At 49.4% G+C, this 20,245-nt stretch overlaps 1 protein-coding gene across 2 annotated transcripts; it reads right to left on the reverse strand.

The window, feature by feature from the left end:
* Nucleotides 1-142: 142 nt before the first annotated feature.
* On the reverse strand, nt 143-20,196 carry atp2a2a (ATPase sarcoplasmic/endoplasmic reticulum Ca2+ transporting 2a). Of its 2 annotated transcripts, XM_060054740.1 has the most exons (21): nt 19,643-20,196; nt 19,021-19,038; nt 18,846-18,928; nt 16,488-16,592; nt 15,843-15,981; nt 9,336-9,416; nt 9,002-9,087; nt 8,372-8,836; nt 7,302-7,390; nt 6,892-6,994; nt 6,683-6,814; nt 6,453-6,572; nt 6,096-6,314; nt 5,406-5,741; nt 4,968-5,188; nt 4,417-4,619; nt 4,226-4,311; nt 4,014-4,147; nt 3,572-3,689; nt 2,919-3,039; nt 143-823 (listed from the first exon to the last, which is right to left on the reverse strand). In XM_060054740.1, the coding sequence occupies exons 1-21, from the start codon at nt 19,758-19,760 to the stop codon at nt 810-812; spliced, it is 2,991 nt and encodes a 996-aa protein (XP_059910723.1). In that variant the 5' UTR covers nt 19,761-20,196; the 3' UTR covers nt 143-809. The 2 variants fall into 2 exon arrangements, with proteins under 2 accessions (XP_059910723.1, XP_059910722.1); XM_060054739.1 differs by having other exon boundaries at nt 143-3,039.
* Between the last annotated feature and the right edge of the window lie 49 nt (nt 20,197-20,245).

A 20,245-nucleotide genomic window follows, 5' to 3' on the forward strand; every position in this document is an offset into this window, starting at 1 on the left:
AAGAAACTTTGAATCATCTAGTCTAGTTGTTTAAAACGGATGGTAGAAAAAAAAAACCTGATCGAAGTACTCCCATTTGTCTATAAATCCTAACCACTTCAAAGATTAATCCTGACCTTTAAAAGGGGAAGAAAAACACCACTTCTGTATACGATTTATTTACCTGAAACCACAGTTTGTGATCCTGTACAATTTCCATTTCTGATATCACAGCACAGCAGTTCGGCCAAGATGGAAATAGAAGGCCTTTCTCATGTTAATGTATACAACACTGCACCCTTAAGCTTTTCAAATAGCAGGAATCTACCTCGGACACTTCACATCTCAGTGGAAAGCACAGTCTCTCTACAATTATATTAAATTAGGACCGATGTAAAGTATTTCCTTAGGAAAGATGACCGTTGTCATGTTTAGCCTCGTTTGTACTACATGAACAAGTAGTGTTTTTACTATTTGCCTACATTATACATCAATGGAGAGCTGGTCAAATGAATGGCTGATGTTTCAGGACATCCCAGAATGTTGTTCAGTGTACATCAACCATTGAAGGATGAGAACAGTCCCCTAGATTGAAAGAGTCTTAACGGCTTCACATGCTTATTGAAAAGACTGGGGACATGAGATCAACTGGTTAAAATCAAAACATGTAGGATTTATAAAAATAAAATAATTGCCATTTATAGAATTTTCTTAATTGACAGCCAGGTCTGGGGATATGTTTTGTTCCTCTCAACACAAATGCATGACCGAAGAAAATAAGAAAACAGACCCTCTCAGGTCCTGGAAGGAACATAAGATGAGAGGAGGGCTTACTTGGCCTTAGCTGCAGGGGGAAAAAAGAGAGAACCAAATCAATAGAATATATGGAACCACAGGTCATGGGGTCTGACCAGCATTCCTTTAAAGGATGTTCACTTGTTTTTTATTTGCTGGTTTAAAAAATAAAGTGGTAAAGGCTGCACCGTTAGCAAGGGGAAAGAAACTGGAGCTTAGAACACCAAAAGAAAGTGTGGCGCTTAAATGTCAGTGTTGGCCAGTTATCCAGTCAGTCATTAGTTTCTTTACAATCATAAACATGGCCAGGTTTACCCTGAGCCAGGACAGACAATGCAGAGGCCTCTGGTTATAGCCTGGCACTTGGTGACATTGAAGGCAATTAATCAAGAAAATATAGAACAATGACTCCCAGCATGCTTTCCTCCAGTAACGATCTACATTAAAACAAAGCAGCTGTGGGGCAGAGCTTGGTTAGGACCGGGAGCATGCAGGTGGAGGTTACTCACGCAGTCCAACGGCTTGGAAGGCGTTGGAACAAACAACAGCTTTAGGCAAATTGAAGAAAACTGGCCTGGTAATATTGGGGCGATCATGCAAGAAACCTACAGGAACGCTACCTACAAGCCCTCGCATGTTGGAAACCAAACCTATATATTTATACATACATAGAGAATACTTTGTGTGCTATATACAGATAAACAACCAGAGGATGTGTAAACTAGTTGTAGCTATACAGAGTAGTGTGGGTCAACTAGTATCTCCTCAACGTACCAGTCCCCCCCCCCGCCTGCCCCCGCCCCCCCAACTTTGAGTTTGTGCTCAGATGATAACACCCATGGCGTCCATGTCCTTGGACATATTCAAGTACAGTATGTGCACATTAGATATCAATTATAAAAGATTAAAGAAAGTAATTTGAATTCAGACCGAAAGACTGAATTTCTATAAGTGAACCTATATATATTTTGTAAATAAAAAGCCAGAGTGTGTTTCAAGTAAACAAGTTTTAAACAGCCGCTTCTAGATCAAATACTAAATCAAACCGTCTTAAATGAACAACGACATTTTAACATAGAAACAGCAATTATTGGTGCAAGTGTCTTTAGGCTGTGTCTAATTTACAAAAGCAAATTGGCGCGTCCCTCAACAATCGATATGAGAAGAAAAGGCTGTTCAAAATAAAGGATGGTTACAGTCACATCAACAGCATTGAGGTAGCTGTGCTCTGCCCGACGCAGACAACAAGAGGACCATGATTCAGAGCTAAAACAATAAGGGGTAGCGGCTAGTGGTTCATGCCCAGGGCGATAGTTATTCATCTTTACGTAGTTAAGCCTCCCTCTGCATCCTAGACTGAATTAAAGAGTCCATCAACTATTTTAACTTTAATGTCCAAAATGATCATGATCACGGAAGCCACAACTCACGTTCCCTCAAAGCCTTCCCAAAAATTACAAAAACTTGAATCCTAAAATAGTGTAAATTCTCTGTACAGGTGATGACAGCCGGCCCTCTGTGCTTCTTGAACAAAAGGTGAAAACAAAGAAAGGCTTCATGTGATTGTAATGATGGACCTTGAGCAAACGTCTTAAATAGAAAAACCAAAAAAGAATAAAAAAAACATGGAATGTGAAAATGTCCTTGATACAAAAAACTAAAAACGACACAAGACCTGAAACTCAGGTTGATGCAGTTGGTGTTCCAAGTTAATGAAATGGTGGGGTTAACAAACAGAGTGTGTGTGTGTGTGTGTGTGTGTAGGAGTAGTTGTGTGTGTGTGTGTGTGTGTGTGTGTGTGTGTGTGTGTGTGTGTGTGTGTGTGTGTGTGTGTGTGTGTGTGTGTGTGTGTGTGTGTGTGTGTGTGTGTGTGTGTGTGTGTGTGTGTGTGTGTGTGTGTGTGTGTGTGTGTGTGTGTGTGTGTGTGTGTTAATGTCCACGTCACACAGGTGCACAGGGCGGAGGGAGGTGAGGGGTGGACCAGCAGGGAGTCACTCAGGGCCAAAACATGGCGGTGGCGTTAGTGTCGATGCTGTAAAGCCACACCACCAGGGGGAGGCAGATGGCCACGAAGGGCCAGGACACGCCCTCCACGCATGCACACAGTGGGCGGCCCTTAGCCGCCGGCTCGTCCAGCTGTTTACCAGATTCCTGATAGTTCCTGGCCATGAACTTGAGGACCTCGTCCAGCAGGATGACGGGCAGGGAGATCTTCAGCACCATCACCCACTGGGTGGCGTCCAGGGGCGTGATCTGGAAGATGACCTGCGGGAGGGACAGAGTAAAGAGGTGTAAGAACATGTGGACACAAGCCTGTCTGTTCTAGAACCCGTGGACACAAGCCTGTCCGTTCTAGAACCTGTGGAGACAAGCGCGTCTGATCTAGAACCTGCGGACACAAGCTTGTCTGTTCTAGAACCCATTGACACAAGCCTGTCTGTTCTAGAATCTGTGGACACAAACTGTGTTTTAGAAAGGCACTGTGACTGGGACCAGTTGGGTGGAGTATTAACAGCTGCTGCGTCTCTGTACTTGGACCGTTTCCATGACAACCAGCCACATTAGTCCCGTAGCGCAACATCTTTGTGAGATCTGCTGATGAGAGTGATGCAGACACAAACCGTAGCGGTCGTAGAGTCCATCGTGGATCTATCTATATTTATTATATTGCGTTTCAAATGAAAGGTTTGTTTGACACCCTGAGAAAGATGATCAGATGATCCCCCTGAAGTCATCCACCTCCTCATTGGACAGTGAGGAGACAGAGCCTTAAGAAGGACAATAGCAGCAGACTTACGGGCAGCGGCTCCACGTAGAGGATGAGGAAGTGCAGAGACATGGAGAGGCAGATGGCCCCCAGCAGCCACACGTTTTCCCAGGGCGGCATGCGCAGCAGGGACTGGTTCTCAGACAGACTGACGGAGAAACAAAAGAAAGGCACGTGGCAGTGAGCCGTTTGTCTCCAAGGACCAAAACAACTTTGAGGATTTACCATCTCTCATTCTGTCTGCATAATCTTGCGAGGCCAGACCTCCGTGTGCAAGTTTGCACCATTCAGGGAGAACCCCGTCAGACCGTGGTCCTAACGAAGCCGGTTCTTTAACAAAGACCCCCTGCCTAGTGTCGGTCCCTGGACATGAGACGAGCCCCGGCCTCGGCTCTCCGAACCCATCCTGCCGCTGGGTTCTTCACGAGCTGCTCATCTGAACGATATCCCAGTCCCCCGGCGCAGCGCTCACCTGTTCAGGGCGTTGCACATCTCGATGGTGACCAGCACGGACAGGGCCATGGTCATCGGGTACGGCGACTCAAACACGTGGCAGTCCAGGCCCTCGAAGTCAGGGTTGTCCGCCGAGCATTGGAGGAAGTGGCTCTGGGGAGGAGAGAGAAGGGCGGTCAGGGAGGATTCGTCTTAACCGAAGAGCAGCCAGGAACCAGCGGGCCGACTCACCAGCTGGTACAGGGAGACCTGCGGGCCGTCTGACGCCACCGTGAACCACCAGGCAGCGGCTCCGACCGTAGCAGCCCCCACGTAACCTGCAGAAAAACAGTCATTAAGCACCAGACGACCACAGCAAGTCACAGCCAGTGAAAACCAAAAAGAAGACACAAAGCGATATATTAAAAGGTTTTAGAGCAAACCTCCAATGGCCAGGTATCTGAAGAAGAGCCAGCCGGAGATGAGGGGCTCCTTGGCGTTGCGGGGGGGCCGGTCCATGATGTCCAGGTCGGGGGGGTTGAAGCCCAGCGCGGTGGCGGGCAGGCCGTCCGTCACCAGGTTAACCCACAGCAGCTGGACGGGGATCAGGGCCTCGGGGAAGCCCAGCGCCGCCGTAAGGAAGATGCTAGGGGGGGGGGGGACGGGGGGGGGGGGGAGGACAGGGGGGGGGGTCAGCAGCCTGACGGGTCTGACCGCCTGGCAGGCCTCTGACCGCCTGGTGAAGGTCATGCGATTCAACAGGATTCCTCCCCGTGCTAAAAGATTGTCTGTTCATTTGCGGTAAATACGGATTTCCGATTCATACCATAACCCTTTATATTTCACTATAACCTTTTTACATGTAAAATACGCATTGCTTATGATGAATCATTTTTCACTGGTCTCTAAGCTCCGCCGCCCCCCCCCCCCCCCCCCCCCCCCCCCCGTCCACCAGACCACGCTTGTCTCTAAGCTCCCCCAGCCCCCCACTCACCAGACCACCTCGCCCACGTTGGAGGAGATGAGGTATCTGATGAACTGCTTCATGTTGTTGTAGATGGCACGGCCCTCCTCCACCGCCGCTACGATGGAGCTGAAGTTGTCGTCGGCGAGGACCATCTCCGAGGCCGACTTGGCCACGGCGGTCCCGGAGCCCATGGCGATGCCGATCTCCGCCTTCTTCAGGGCCGGGGCGTCGTTCACGCCGTCACCGGTCTGGGGAGGAGCCACAGGAGGTTAAGAATAACAGGCATCATCATCATCATCATCATCATCATCATGTAGCCGTCACTCATGTCTTCTGATGCTCCTCCCAAACAGCCGGTCAAACGCTCTTCATCTGGTGCGCTATCAACATGATGCTCCAATTCGTTCAGTATGTGAGTCAGTAAGTCGGGAGTCGGTAAGAAACGACCACGGCGTTCATAGTCACCATGGCGGTGATCTCGTCGAAGCCCTGCAGGAACTCCACGATCTTGGACTTGTGCGAGGGCTCGACGCGGGCGAAGCAGCAGGCGTTGGTGACGGCGTCGCGCTGGGCGGCCAGCGACAGGTCGTCGAACTCGCGGCCGGTGAAGGCCAGGTGGTCCACGTCGCCCGTCGCCGGCAGGATGCCGATGCGGCGGCAGATGGCCACGGCCGTGCCCTTGTTGTCCCCGGTGATCATGATGACGCGGATGCCCGCCTGGCGACAAAGCTTGATGGAGGCCGCCACCTCCTGGCGGGGGGGGTCCAGCATGCCCACGCAGCCCACGAAGGTCAGGTCCGACTGGGGGAGGGAAAGGAGCAATGAATGGACATGTGGCGATGGTAGCCATATACGGTGTCTAACCCCGTCTCTGGCAGCAGGGATCCCTTCTCTAGGCGTCTTCCATGCTCTTTGGGGGCGAGGGGGTCAAAGTGTGGACTGAAGACTACAACCAATTTAGGACATTGGACTTGATATGAATTCTTAAGCATGGCTGTGTGTCTGTAGGATGGCTGGATGTCCTCCAGGAGACAGGTTGGCTGTGCTCAGAGACAGGACGTCCTCTATGAGACAGGTTGTCCTCTCTGACTCAAGAGACCCCATGCTTCCTGTGCCGGACAAACTGAGCCCGGCAGACAACGAGCGGGGGCTTACCTCATAGGAGGCGAACTTGGCGGTCTCCGTCAGGTTCATGTCCTCCACTTTGGGGGGGGTGTCCCGGGTGGCCAGCGCCAGGCAGCGCAGCGTGTCCCGGCCTGTCCCGTAGTCCCGAATGGTGGCCAGCACCTTCTCCTTGATGGCCGGGGTGAGCGGGACCTTATTGGTGCCCACGCGCACGTGGGTGCAGCGGTCGATCACGCCTTCTGGGGCCCCCTGTCGGAACAAACCCGTCATCGTCCACTCCCTTATCCATCAGGCTAAATCACCCCCCACTACTTCATAGTCCTCAGCCCCCACTGCTCCTTAGTCATCAGGCTAAATCAGCCCCCAATGCATCGTGAGCATCCTTACCTTGACAAACATCTTGCCCAGGGAGGAGCGGGACTTGTTGGGAGTGCAGAAGACCGACATGGACTTGCGATCCCTGGAGAACTCCAAGGTGAACTCCTTCTTCATCAGCTGCTTGATGACCTGGGAGACGGACATGCACACAAACAAACAAACACGGAGACACGCACGTCAGCTAAATCTGTAGGAAAAGTACTTTCAAGTGTGGCTTGGATGTCAGCTCGTCAACTTACAGAGTTGCAGGCCATTGCTCGGTCGATCTTGGACAGGTTCTGGACCTCCGTGTCAAAGGGGTTCATCTTCTCCACCAGACAGGTCAGGGCGGTCTCGGTGGCCTCGCCGACCTTCTCGTACACTCCTTTGGCCTGGAACGACACGGTGCTGTGAGGAAGGTGCTAGGTACCTCTCATGGAAACAGAGAGGGGAGAGGCGGAGACCCTACCTCGTTGAAGTCCAGGGACGAGTCGTTGCACAGAGCGCAGATTGTGGCCAGCTCCACCAGAGCATCATACTGGGAGCTTTTAACCAGTTTATCATCGTGGTACCTGGAGTGAAAAAGAGGAGCCGTTTGCATTGTGTGCTCACTGCACCGTGTGTGGGGCGTATGCGTGGAGGCGTGTCTGTTGAGGTGTGTGTGTCGGGAGGTGTTTGTCTGGGGAGGTGTGTGTATGGAGGCGTGTGTATCGAGGTGTGTCCGTGGAGGTGCGGGCGCGGAAGTGTGTGTGTGGAGGTGTGTGTATGGAGGCGTGTCTTTGGAGGGGCGTGTGTTGAGGTGTGTGCATGGAGGTGTGTCCGTGGAGGTGCGGGCGTGGAAGAGTGTGTGTGGTGGCAGGCCGCGTCAGCAACACTTACACGTCTCCTTCGGGGGCGTAGGTGGAGCCCGTGATGGTGAACTCCGTCAGGGAGCCCTCGGCCGCGGGCGCCTGGTTCATGATGAACATCTGACAACACAAGAGGAACCATGGCGGGTCAGAGGACACCCAGAGGCCTGAGGTTTCGGAGCGCTGCAGCGGAGGTTAGGGGTAGAGGACACCCAGAGGCCTGAGGTTCCCGAGCGCTGCAGCAGAGGGCAGCAGAGACCGCTAGGCGACAGGAGCGCCGGGGGTTAACGGTTCCAGCTGTAACCGGCGTTTCTCTGGGGACGGCCTGGGTGGGTTGGCCGGCTACATGTGCTTAGAAGGGCATTACGCTCTCCCTCGTAAATAACGTGGGCAGCGTCTCAGCGAGCCAAAGTAAATATCCCGGCTGGCAGTGGGATGCGTGCCATCATATCACTTGACAAGTCCATTACTTAGCGAATGACACATTCCAGTATGCAGCCGTGGCCATCTTGATAAGGGGAAGCGCAGGGCACTGGTGAGGTCTTAATGAGGGTCTAGGACACCAGGGGCAGAACTGAGGAACTATTCCGAGAACTGCATAGTCATCGCGTTCAGGAAACTCATCACATCGGCCGATAAAGGGATGTTAAGCAGAAAGACTCCCATGTCTTGCGTGTGTGTTATGCTAAGCAGCTATGGGCTGTCACAAGGAAGAGGGAAAGAGGATTAGAAAGAGCGCAAGAGAGAGAGAGGCGATAGATGGAAGGAGAGGCTGAATTGCTATGCAGCAGTGACGCAAGGTCAGTTATGCAACAGCACCACTGCAAGTTATCCAACAGCACCCAGAGCAGCTCTAACACAGCCTCCTGCATCACATTTTCATCTTATTGAATTCACCGTCATCCCATTATCTGCCGTTTGCGCTCAATAAAAATACGCATCAACTTAAGACATGGATAAAGGTCCCTACAAATTAATATTTGTTTTTTGTTGCTTGGTTGTCAAATATTGTATTGAATGGTTTTGTGTTTAAATGAGCAGCCCGCAGGAGGAGGCCGATGGTAAGGAGGACGGGGGGCTGCTTGAGCCCCAGAGACTCACCCTGCAGACCGACATCTGGTTGGTGGTCAGGGTGCCCGTCTTGTCCGAGCAGATGACAGAGGTGCAGCCCAGCGTCTCCACAGAGGGCAGCGAGCGGACGATGGCGTTCTTCTTGGCCATGCGCCGCGTGCCCAGCGCCAGGCAGGTGGTGATGACGGCGGGCAGGCCCTCGGGGATGGCCGCCACCGCCAGCGCCACGGCGATCTTGAAGTAGTAGACGGCGCCGCGGATCCAGGAGCCGCCGTGCACCGGGTCGCTGAAGTGGCCGATGTTGATGATCCACACGGCGATGCAGATGAGCGTGATCACCTTGGACAGCTGCTCGCCGAACTCGTCCAGCTTCTGCTGCAGCGGCGTCTTCTCCTGCTCCGTGGCCGCCATCTCGTCGCGGATCTTCCCGATCTCCGTGTTGACGCCCGTGGCCACCGCCACGCCGACCGCCCTGCCGGCCGCGATGTTGGTGCCCTGAGGGTTGAGTGGGACCAGAAAGGACGCACATGTCACACGTCTCGCCACGTCACGCATCATCAAGAGGATCTCTAACGTAAGGGACAACAACAAGTCAACCGATCGGCCCCTGGAAGAACCTCTGGACCAGCAGGAGAAAGGGGATCGGTGCAGAACGCTTACGGAGAAGAGCATGTTCTTCTTGTCCTGGTTGACGGCCCGGGGGTCCGGCACCGGGTCAGTGTGTTTGATCACAGAGATGGATTCACCTGAAAAGAGAGCAGAGGCGTCACTCAGCACCGCCTGCTTCACATCACGCTGATCACACCGCGTATTCCGATAATCACTAGAAGGTTTCTGAATGAGCAAAGATTCATTCACTAAACCCCAATTTAAAATCTGTCCAACAGGAACAAATGGAAAAAAAGGTTGAAATATTTGAGGACCAAAACAAAGTACAAGTACAAAATACAAGACGACCCTGAGAATGAGAAGCGGGCTGGAGCCAGCGCCCTACCCGTCAGGATGGACTGGTCCACCCTCAGCGTTGTGGACTTGATGGAAGAGAGACGGATGTCTGCAGGGACCTTGTCTCCAACTGTGAACACAATTAATAAACACAGATGAATTAATTAACACTTCAGTGTAGCAGGCCGCTTTGTTGATCAATTAGCGTGGAATAATAAATAACTGGAGCTCCAAAGATGCTACAAGAGACCAGCATGTATTTTGTGCCAATCCTAAAAAAAAAAAGGGGGTAAATGAGTGGTCCTGGTTATCAGTAGTTGGGAGTTTTCAGCTACACTGCATACAGAATGAAGCAGCATTGCGTGCCCAAAGAGACTGATGTAAAAGGATTTGCTGCCCTGAGACTGCCACCATTGAATCACATCTTGTTGCCCATGAAACCATCCTTAAATGAGCCTTTATAGAAAGCGGCCCATGATTTGCACAAGCAGGCTTCAGCGTCCGAGCAAGTGACAATGGCAGGAGAAAGAAAGGGAGGAAGGGAATTGAGGAACTTGTGGGCCATTAACAGTCCTGTCTCAAAGGAAAAGGCCAATTCTGGCACATTTGAATTGCAGTGACCTAATTCAGCATCTTGATAGTATATAAAGGCCATGGAAAGTGGGGAAATAGTTCAGCCTGTGCAGCCTGTGCCATAGTTTCATGTGAATTTCTTAGTCTACATATAGGCCTACCTTTGGAGAATACTAATGGATTACCCTAGACTGGGGCAGAGTTGGTTGTACACGCTTCAACCACAGAGAGATGTAGGAGGACCCCCTGACAACTAGTTGAACTAGTCCTTGAATCTAGTCAACGAAAGGCGACGAGACTTGAGGATAAAGACTAGAACTGATGTAAGGATTTCCTTTTGGGGAACAGAGACATAGAATGGAAGGAGAAAGCAGAATTCAAAAGCATTTCAATAAAGGATCCCCCATGCGCTGATCAAGTTAGGGTGTGACACATGGCACACAAACAGCTGTTGGACTTTAGTCCACCAGCATGCAGAATAAGTTTAGTAGCCACACTGTCGGTGAGAAAGCCCAAACCCATACCACTGAATGCGAGTGGGTAAATCCCCTGGCACAGATTCAGGGATTCCGCCGGTGTGCATTGGTGCAACTCCGCAATTTTCAAGGGCCGCAATGAGATCTACAAGCTGTGACATATTTTCTACGCTAGCCATGTTGTTCATGCATCGCTGGGAAGGACCACCAGGTGTGCATGTCAATTCAGAGGTGTACCTACAGTGGTGCCAAGAACTCTCATCTCCCAGTAGGTGTCTGTCAATCACTGGAGACACGGGCTGGTTTTAGGCGAAAGCTGAGGTCAGCCAAGTCTCTGAACATCTAAATACAGAACAACAGACCTTGAGAAGTGAAGCCTGTCTTTAGGGTTTCTTACAGGCATCGAGCAGGCATACTACTTAGTGTGTAATCCATCCTACAACAATAAAAGCTTGATTAGGTTATGCTGCATTTAGTCAAAGAAACGTGCATGTTGATTTACAACTTGCTGAGAAACTGAAATCAAACAGAACGGTTTTCCAATAGACTACTAAACTTTACAAGCAGCGGATATTTGTAGAAGTTTTCCCCGCCACAGGGGGCGTGCCAAGAGAAAAGCTCCATGTGCCATTAAATACTTAAAGCAGTGGATTTAACGATCATGAAAACAACAAGGCAAGATGTGTAGGACATGCTGCAACCTTGTTCCCTGCTGAGTAATGGGCAGCATTGTGTTACCACCAGCTTTGTTACTGTGCAGACCTGCTCTAACCTCAACTAAAGTGAGATATAGGTGTGTATATCATCTGTCCCCCAATGTCAACATCCTTCTTGGTAGCAGGCCAGACGTCTCTTTAGACATCATGTCCTCTACGCCTCAGACTGCAGGTCCGTGGTCTGACGAAGCCCTCATGTCATCAATATGTGCTCCGTTCAGTTGAGTGCGTCTCAACCAGAGTGCTGGGCGAGGTTGAACCCGCCCCCAGGGACTTGATTGGCAAAGCAAACGCTGCTGTGTGGTTCAGTGGGCCGAGGGGAGTCTGCGGATGGCAGCTTCAACAAAGAGCCGGAGGAGGCTATTTCAGACTCCTGGTCGACAGGTGACACGGCCTGCTGCTCTCCACAGAGACTTTCCTCCTCGCTGTCGCCACTAAACCGTCCACTAGACTTCTGTCCCCTGCCCATCACCTGCTGCTGAAGTTGGCAGAGAAACAAACGCCCAACAACTGGCTGGTGGCCAGCTTCAACTTTGGTTATTCAAACAGAGTTTCCTTGTTCCCTCCTTTGTATCAACATCATCTGCTGTGAATCTTAATAAAGATGATTAAGACCATCCGACGCTATAGCAAATCAAATATGGGGAATTTATTCTGTCCATATATTTGTTTGACTTCTAACAAACAATTTGCACTGAAAACTATTTTGAATTGAATGGCCATCGTCTCTGGTTACTTGTTTTGGGAAGAACCCTCTTTCTAGTCCCTAGTTACTACCACCGAGTCAACATACTGAGAAGCACCACCAAGAGTCTTTTGTGCTGTAGAGCTGGACTGTGGACTTTGAACTGGCTGTTAGGATCTAGCACATGAACATCTTGTAAAGCACGGATTCAGGAAGGGAAACTGAATGTAACATCCAATCCATACGAATAACCGGACTTCACAAAAAGTAAGTACCTTTGAGGCTTTAGTAAATAATATATTTCTTTTTTTGGTTTGTTTTGTTTTTGTTCCAAGGACAACTTTGATTGGCTGAAATCCTGCTGTATTTAGACTGCCTGTCCATGTTGGACTGGCCTGTTTATTTGACTTGCCATGTATGACGTACAGTACCGGAGTGAGCAGAACTGAAGGAGCAGGAAACTGTTTCAGGGCTTGATATCGTCTGGGAGAAGGAAGGGAAGGAAGCCCACAAGTGTTTCTGAAGTTCTCCAGGCGATGCTCGTCATACTCTGCTGCTGTTGGTCATACATGCAAGGCTGACATCCTTCTCACAAGGGTACTGCACAGTCCGGATCCCAGAACTCAACGTGGGGCGGGACTTGATGTCAACAGGGGATGCAAACATGGCCGTAGTCGGCTATGAGGTCACAGAGGTCTGGACCTTGATAAATTATAAAATCGAATTAGAAAAATTACATAGAAATCTAAGAATCGGCTACAACCCGTTTGTCTTTGCCACACACACACACACACACACACACACACACACACACACACACACACACACACACACACACACACACACACACACACACACACACACACACACACACACACACACACACACACACACACACACACACACACACACACGTTTGGAATACCAGCCTGTGGTGAGGGGGGCTACAGCCTCTGTCTATCAGGCCCTGGTGTTGGATCGCTGTCCCGAGAGCAGCACCCTATAAGGTCATCTAACGATGCACACAACAGCAGAGGATGAGACTCCCGGCCCCCCCCCCACCCCGTCTAGTCCCTCCCTATCACTACCAGACGGAATTATGCGCAGAAGAGAATCAGCCCCAGTGTGCGATGCTCTGTAAGAAGCTGCACATCAAACCACCGGGAGCTTCATGCCCCACTGAAGTCCCAAGACTCACCACCTATACCAATGCCAACAGACCCAACAACAGGCTCTGGCTTTGCTCCCTTTCTTTTAAAATGCGGAACAGCAGCGTAATCATGTTTCCCATTTTGGAGGTTAGAAATATTTTATTGTTTTACGAAATGAACAGTTGCAGATTTTAATAGAGCATTCAAGCAAGTGTTTTTTGGGTGAGCCTATGACCTGTAGTGAACCACCACAGCATTCTCACGCCTCCCCGTAGCAGGAACAGGGGACCACATGCACACACATGTGAGCGCCGTTCTGTTTCTGCCTGTTTCTGGGGCAATAGGACCCGGGCCGGTTCAGCAGGAAAAACCTGTCGGCTGCGTCACCCAAACCATGCTACTGGCTCAAACCGACCTTTCTGAACCCTCTTTCACTCAGAGTTGTCATTGAACTATTAAATGGGAATTCATAGAATTAAACTCTAGATGTTCACTACCCACACATGCGTTCAGGAACATTTCCGTCCTGGCCCCTTTCACACATGGCAATGACGGCATGAATAGGGGACGGACACAAACAATGCAACAGCCATTTAACAAATCGGACTAAGAGGACCTCACTCATTTCTGAATCAGTCTTGTTTCCATTCTTGAAAGAAGGCGCATGTTTGTAAGCAAAATAAGCTGCACTGATATTGTTATGGAATCACCTGAAAAGCATTTGTGGGAATATCAACCCCTGTTCCCATTCACACATGAAACCATGCGGGGTTAGGTTCTTGAACATTGCAGGGAAAGACTGCATGTGTGAAACGAATCTACATGGCCTCCAGCACTCTGATGAGCTCCCTCTGAAAACTGTCGCAAAGAAAGTGTGCAGGTGACAGCCGTTCAGTATCCCTGCAGTCATGCAGCCACAGACAGTCCACTGCACTTAGCCAGAAATTTTCCACTTCAACTGCATCTCACTCCGCCTCCGTGTCACAATTTGGTCCCTGAAGGGTTGCTATGCTGACGGCAAAAAAAAATAAAAATAAAGAGTCGCAGTGACCTTCGACCTGACCATATAACTAACCAGGCCTAGTATTGGGCAAGATAAAAACACCCCCATCAGGTTAGGCTCCTAAATGCACGACACACGTTATATGGATCAACATCAGTCATGAATGACTCACTTCCAAAGGGCATTAATAGGAGGTAGGCAGTCGGCGATAGACAGACATGATGGATCATATTCAGTTGAAACAAACTACTGCCATCTGCAGTGACTCACACAGACGATGTTTAAGTGCGATGTTGGTAGTCCGCAGAGGCCGGAGCTCCCCACCTCTGTACAGGGCGGTCAGTAAGGGCCATGTTGCGCATGTTGTCCTAGCACTCTCTGTTGGCACGTCGATGGGTTTGCTTTCATTGCTGATTGAGATGACTGCAGAGCCACTGTGCTTTCAGTAGACATGACGATAATATCGATAGATATTCCCCTGTATCCTCCCTATCGCTCTTTTACCTTGCAGCAATATTTTCAGGATTGTGACCCTGCTATAAGTTTACTACATGTGCTTGACACAAACAAATAGATCTTTAAAGAACATTGCATTTCAAAAAATGTCAAGGGAAACATTTTAACTCGTCTTATTTAGACTCAACGGGCAGGATGTCTGACCAAGTTTTTAAATAATGAACAGAAAATGGGTTGATAGATTCTCGAAATACATTCAGTTCACTGTCTGCCCTCGTCAAGGTGACTTTGGTCCCGCGTCATCCACTGTTCCCTGGGGGGATGGAGGGGGGGGGGGGGGGTAGCAAACACCTGTCATCTCCCTACTGTCACTGCCTGCTATAAATACAGCCTTTCATCATCTATACGGCCGATGACCGTTAAAAATACACACTTAGGCTGTGAAACAAAACAACAACAAGACAGCGGAGCGCTGTTTCCCCTCCACGGCTCAGCGGTAATCCTGGACCAGAACCGGATTCAACAACATCTCACTCTGTCCCCCTCAGACCGGATAGAGAGGGAGGTAGAGGGGTGTGTGTGTGTGTGTGTGTGTGTGTGTGTGTGTGTGTGTGTGTGTGTGTGTGTGTGTGTGTGTGTGTGTGTGTGTGTGTGTGTGTGTGTGTGTGTGTGTGTGTGTGTGTGTGTGTGTGTTCCCAAAATACATTGGTGTTATAGAGTGAGTCACCTGTGCAGTGGTAGCCATCCAACAGAATGTGTGCTGAAAGCTTCATGAATATTCATAATCCTTGCTTTACATGAAAAGTCAACAGCAGCTGCTAAAGGATTGCTCATTTAAAAAATTAAATAAATCAGAGAACTCATTCGATTAGAATGTACAAGAGAACAAGTTCTTGTTTAATACACAACTTTTACGCCTCAATAGCTGCTTTTCCATCTAAAAAGGTGATGCGAATCTTTAGAAAGTTCGCAAAAAAGCAATTCGAATTAGGTGCGTTTCCATCAAGTGGTTGGAGCGGAATAGGGTGATGACGTTGCACGTTGATGTCGGCAGGGTTGCTATGGTCGGTCATTATGCGGAAATCGGAAAGACTGTCAGTCCTGTGTGTTCAAAGTTCGCTACGTCACAGCTGTTTCGAAAAGTGTGTTTCCATCTCCCATTTTGCGAATTTACTCTCTTTCGCATTTCTCAAAAACCACCTCAAGCGAGCGGATAAACCTTCTTGCGAATTAGAGGATTTTAATGCGAATTTTGGTGTTTCCATCACCGTTTACTGATTCGATACTTCAAAGTCCGCATAAAATCAGGGGGATGGAAACGCACCTAATGTCTTTGAGCATTCATAAAGAAATCCAAATAACTTACATAGAGGGAATACTGCAGAGGTTTCCTGCTAAGAGTTCAAATCAACCGACTAACCCTTACCCTGCAGCCGAACGCAATAGAGGAAAGAAAAGTATGAAGAACAACGTCTCCGGTCTAATCCGTCACTCACCAGCGACCTCCACGATGTCCCCGGGGACGATGTCCTTGGCCTTGATCCTCTGGACCGTCTTGCGGTCCTGCCGGTACACCTTCCCCATCTCCGGCTCGTACTCCTTCAGCGCCTCGATGGCGTCCTCCGCGTTGCGCTCCTAGTGAGGGAGCGGGCTCAGATCAGAGAACGAGGCAGACCTGGCCCCAACCTTTAACCCTAGCCCCAAAAGCAGACATAGCCCTAACCTTAACCCTAGCCCTAAAGGCAGACCGTACCTTAACCCTAACCCTTAACCCTAAAGACAGACCCTCACGCTAACCTTGAGAAGGCAGCGAGCCGTGGCTCAGTCTAAAGACCTCCTTGTGATGGGGTCCAGTGGACTCAGATCTGAGTCTTTATACAGGCTGGATTGGCCGCCACCCATCTTGCACTCCACATGGGGGTGAAAGAAACAGCCACATATATGCCGGCATTACAGAGAACCTAGTAGCGACACTCCACTTCTGCATATTTCAATGATCAATTAATATTGTTTATGGTCTTTTGTGTAGGATCATATCTTCTGGCAAGCTGATTCAATGCTTCTCATAAAGTACAGACAGCAGCCTTGGATTTGATAAGAGCTGAATTCCCGACAAGAAACAGCAGCCACAGCTTTCTTACCTGCCAGACACCGACGATGGCGTTGGCTATGAGAATAAGTAAGATGACAAAAGGCTCCACGAAGGCTGTTATGGTTTCCTCTCCCTCCTCGAACCAGGCCAAGACCTGCAAAACACATCAATGAACACTTTTAATCCATGGCAACAAGCTTGCTGATACGAAATGAGAATTCACATATTTGCTAGTCGCTTACTTCACTTCTATATTAGCCATCAAAGGACAAAAATCTAAATTGTTGAGTTTCATAATAGTAGTACCTCTGGGCCCAGATGAAAATCCTTTATTAAAGACATTGATGCTGATTGGCTAACTAGCTTGAGACCCTCAGAAGGCCTCATTTGTTTCATGGCTGATGAGAGCGGCAAAGGAAAGACATCAGCACGTCTAACCCCAGTAGCACGGTTGCACCGGAGGCTCCTGACCTCTAAGAACCTTTGAAATGTCCAGTGATGACCTTCAGTCCAAACCTTCAATTAAAACCGCAAGGTTTCCCATTAATTTTGTGCATTGTATATATGCTATTCATTTGAAAGTTAATTTAACCTATGAGCCGATATAGCGCCTCCTGAAAATATCCTAAAGTGAATCAAGCATTTAAAAGCTTGGGTTTGAAAGCAGGGTGTTCAGACTCTGGATAAAGAACAAGTAATTGTCTCATTGGGTGAAGCTATAATATTTAGTTTATTCAATACACAAAACCCCCAGCCTAGTTTGGCAAGTGTACAGTCTAAACAAAAACACGCCTCATCTGGTGCTGAGCGGAAAGTGGGAGGAGGTCTTTGAGCCGATCTATAACCTCTCAGAGTCTAGGTGGGCTGCATGTGTCTGGGCCGTCCCTGACGGTCCCCGACCCAAATTTGGTTGTCAAGTGCCGTGCCCGCCCCCGCCTCCCCCCACACACACCCCCCCTTGTCAGACAGCCATTGCCGACACCTCAGTATCCACTGACCCGGGCAGGCACAGCAGCTCTGCTTGGTGACAGAGACGCACAGCAAGCACACATCCAGCTTATCTATGACTCCATCCTCCATCCTCCTAACCCTAAGGGGGCCTGCACAACGCCCCGCCTCAAACCAACAGCCAACTGCCTTTATCCGTCCACTCCGTTGCCTCTCGTCTGACCCGTTCAGCAGAAAAGTTGCATTGAACCACACCACACGACTACTGCCCACTACACAGTAGCGTGTACGTCCTACGCTTGCACGAGATGCAGGCCCTAGTTTCATGGCGCTAGTCCGCCCCTCCTACACAATGCGCTGATCAGCGTAATCAGCGTCAGCGTGCTAGCTAATCAGCGTCAATGTGTGCTAGCAGCACACCACCATTCAAGAGTATCGGATGGCTCAAATCCTCCCCCGTCAACCAAATTCCCCTAACCTTAACCATACATACTCCTAACCCTCCATACCACTAACCCTATGTCTCCATACTGGTCACCCCAACTCCATCCTCCTAACCCTAACCCTCCATACCCCAAGATCCTACCCCTTGCTCTGCAACACGTAGAGGGCTCCTTCCCATCAGCCACCTCAGATAAAAAGGAACCCTTTACTTTAGAGCGATTTCACTTCAATGAATGGGATTTTATTATATTAAAAGGAGAATCCGTTTGAGGTTTAGTCAGTAAGACAGCAGGGATATAAACTGATCAGAGGTGCTGGCATCTGGGACAAACACAATGAAGCCTTCGACCGCTTAGGATTTCCACATCAGTTTCTGTGAACTTGCTCCAATGAACAGCACCTGAAACGGCTGTGAGCTTGAGCCAATCAACGCAACGGGCCGATAGCTCTACAAAGAGAACAACAACAAGGACTGCCAGGAAGGCGTTGGTGAGAGAGTGGGTGGGAAGGGAGCGGGGAAGAGAGAACATTACGCAGCAACGGTGTCAGGGGCCTCAGACATGTCTGAGTTGGCACCCAGTGAAAGCAACTCGATACAGGCTGTTGTCACCATTCCTCCGACGGGCTGCTCAGCTGTCTGCGGTCTGATCCGTTAGTGTGACCTCGCTGAGCCCCACCTCCCCAAGACGTTAACACTCTGCCACTATGCACCAAGCACGCCCTGGCCCATTTAGCATGCCAGGCTGTGTAGGCGGGCTGTCATCTTGTTTGTGGATGTGTCAGAGAGGATGGTGTCCCTCTCGCTCACAGGGTCACAGGTTCAATACTGGAATTCTGGTTCAATTAGAAGTTCACGCCACTTCTCTGCCCAATTTGTGCAGCTGGACATTTGACACCTGTTCAAATGACCACTAAGGTCTGTCCTAATAATTGTTTGACCATCACTATAATCCCATAACGCTAAAACAAAGACAAGCAAACAACAAAACGTATGCAAAGATCTTAAAACACTTACAAAGGATATGCATGCTGCCAGCAGGAGAATCCGAACCAGTAAGTCCTCAAACTGTTCAGCCACAAGTTCCCATAAAGATTTTCCTGCGGAGAAAGAAAGCAATGTGATGAAACGATATCTTCCTTCCAGACGTGTTCCCACAAGACAGACAGACCCTAAGCGACATGCTTCTCACCTTCCTCTGCCGGCAGCTCTGCAGGGGGATACGGTGGGTCAGGACACATGAGAAGACAAAAAGAGGCAGTCATTACTGTAATCATTACTTTATGAATCACTACTTTATGAATCATTACTTTAAGAATCATTAGTTTATGAATCATTACTTTAAGGTAACTGGGGAACCAGTTGCTGGAAAAGTGTTCTTTCTACAAATACAATTTCTCAGTTTAAGCGATCTCAAATAGCGAGTTGGCATTTGACAGTGGTTTTGTGTAGCGTGACAGATGAAGATTGAATAAATAGGTGGAAGTAGGATTGAATACATTGTAACAAGGAACCGGATCTGAAGGACAACTTGGTCCTCGACCCTTAGATACAGGTTCAGTTTGTGCCTTTTAGCACTTCATTAAGCTGATGTATCTGAGGTAAAGGACTTAGTAAAAAGGAGTTAAGTTAGTAAAGGACTTAGTAAAATAGTTAGTTAAGGACTAAAGAGTTAGTAAAGGAGTTTGGTCATAAATAAACCACGAGGTACATGTGATGACGTCAATAACCCGGCCGGTTTTATTGATGACGTTTAACCTCCAAGCTGAACATTATCTACATCTATAGAAATGTAACACTTAGATAACACGTACCATTGAGGCCCCATCTCTCCTTCAGCTTCTTCACCTGCTCGGAGCCCAGTCCTGTGCTCTCATTGACGCAGAAATGAGAGTAAACTTCTTCCACGCTCTTGATGTGAGCGTTCTCCATGGTGGAGATCTGTCCGCTCTCTACCAGGAGTGGGGGTCTGGTCGGTGCTAACCGGACTGCTAACCCGATCAGAGGAGCCCTTAGATGAACCCTTTCCAATCAACTGATGGTTAGCCGGGAGATGACGATCGCCTGTCGAGAGCAGCAGAACCGTGTCCTCTAAAAATGTTACCCTGCAGATCTCTGGTTAGCAGAACAGCTCTTCCACCGCAAGGTTGATTACTTTAATGTCTCCTTCAACTTCAGAACATCTAGCAGAGGAACGGATTCATCCGGTTCCAGGGTCGCCTCCGTCCAGCCGCTCCGCTGTGATAGATGATCCTCTGAAGGCAGACTCACTGCTGTCCTGTGTGATAGATGATCCTCTGAAGACAGACTCAATGCTGCCCTGTGTGATAGATGATCCTCTGAAGCCTCACTGCTGCCCCCTTCAGACCGCCTCACGCTGCCTCCGCTGCGCTGCATGTGGAGGGATCTCATTGGAC

Source organism: Gadus macrocephalus, chromosome 6 (genome assembly GCF_031168955.1).
Source record: "Gadus macrocephalus chromosome 6, ASM3116895v1".
Classification (NCBI taxonomy): Eukaryota; Metazoa; Chordata; class Actinopteri; order Gadiformes; family Gadidae; genus Gadus; species Gadus macrocephalus.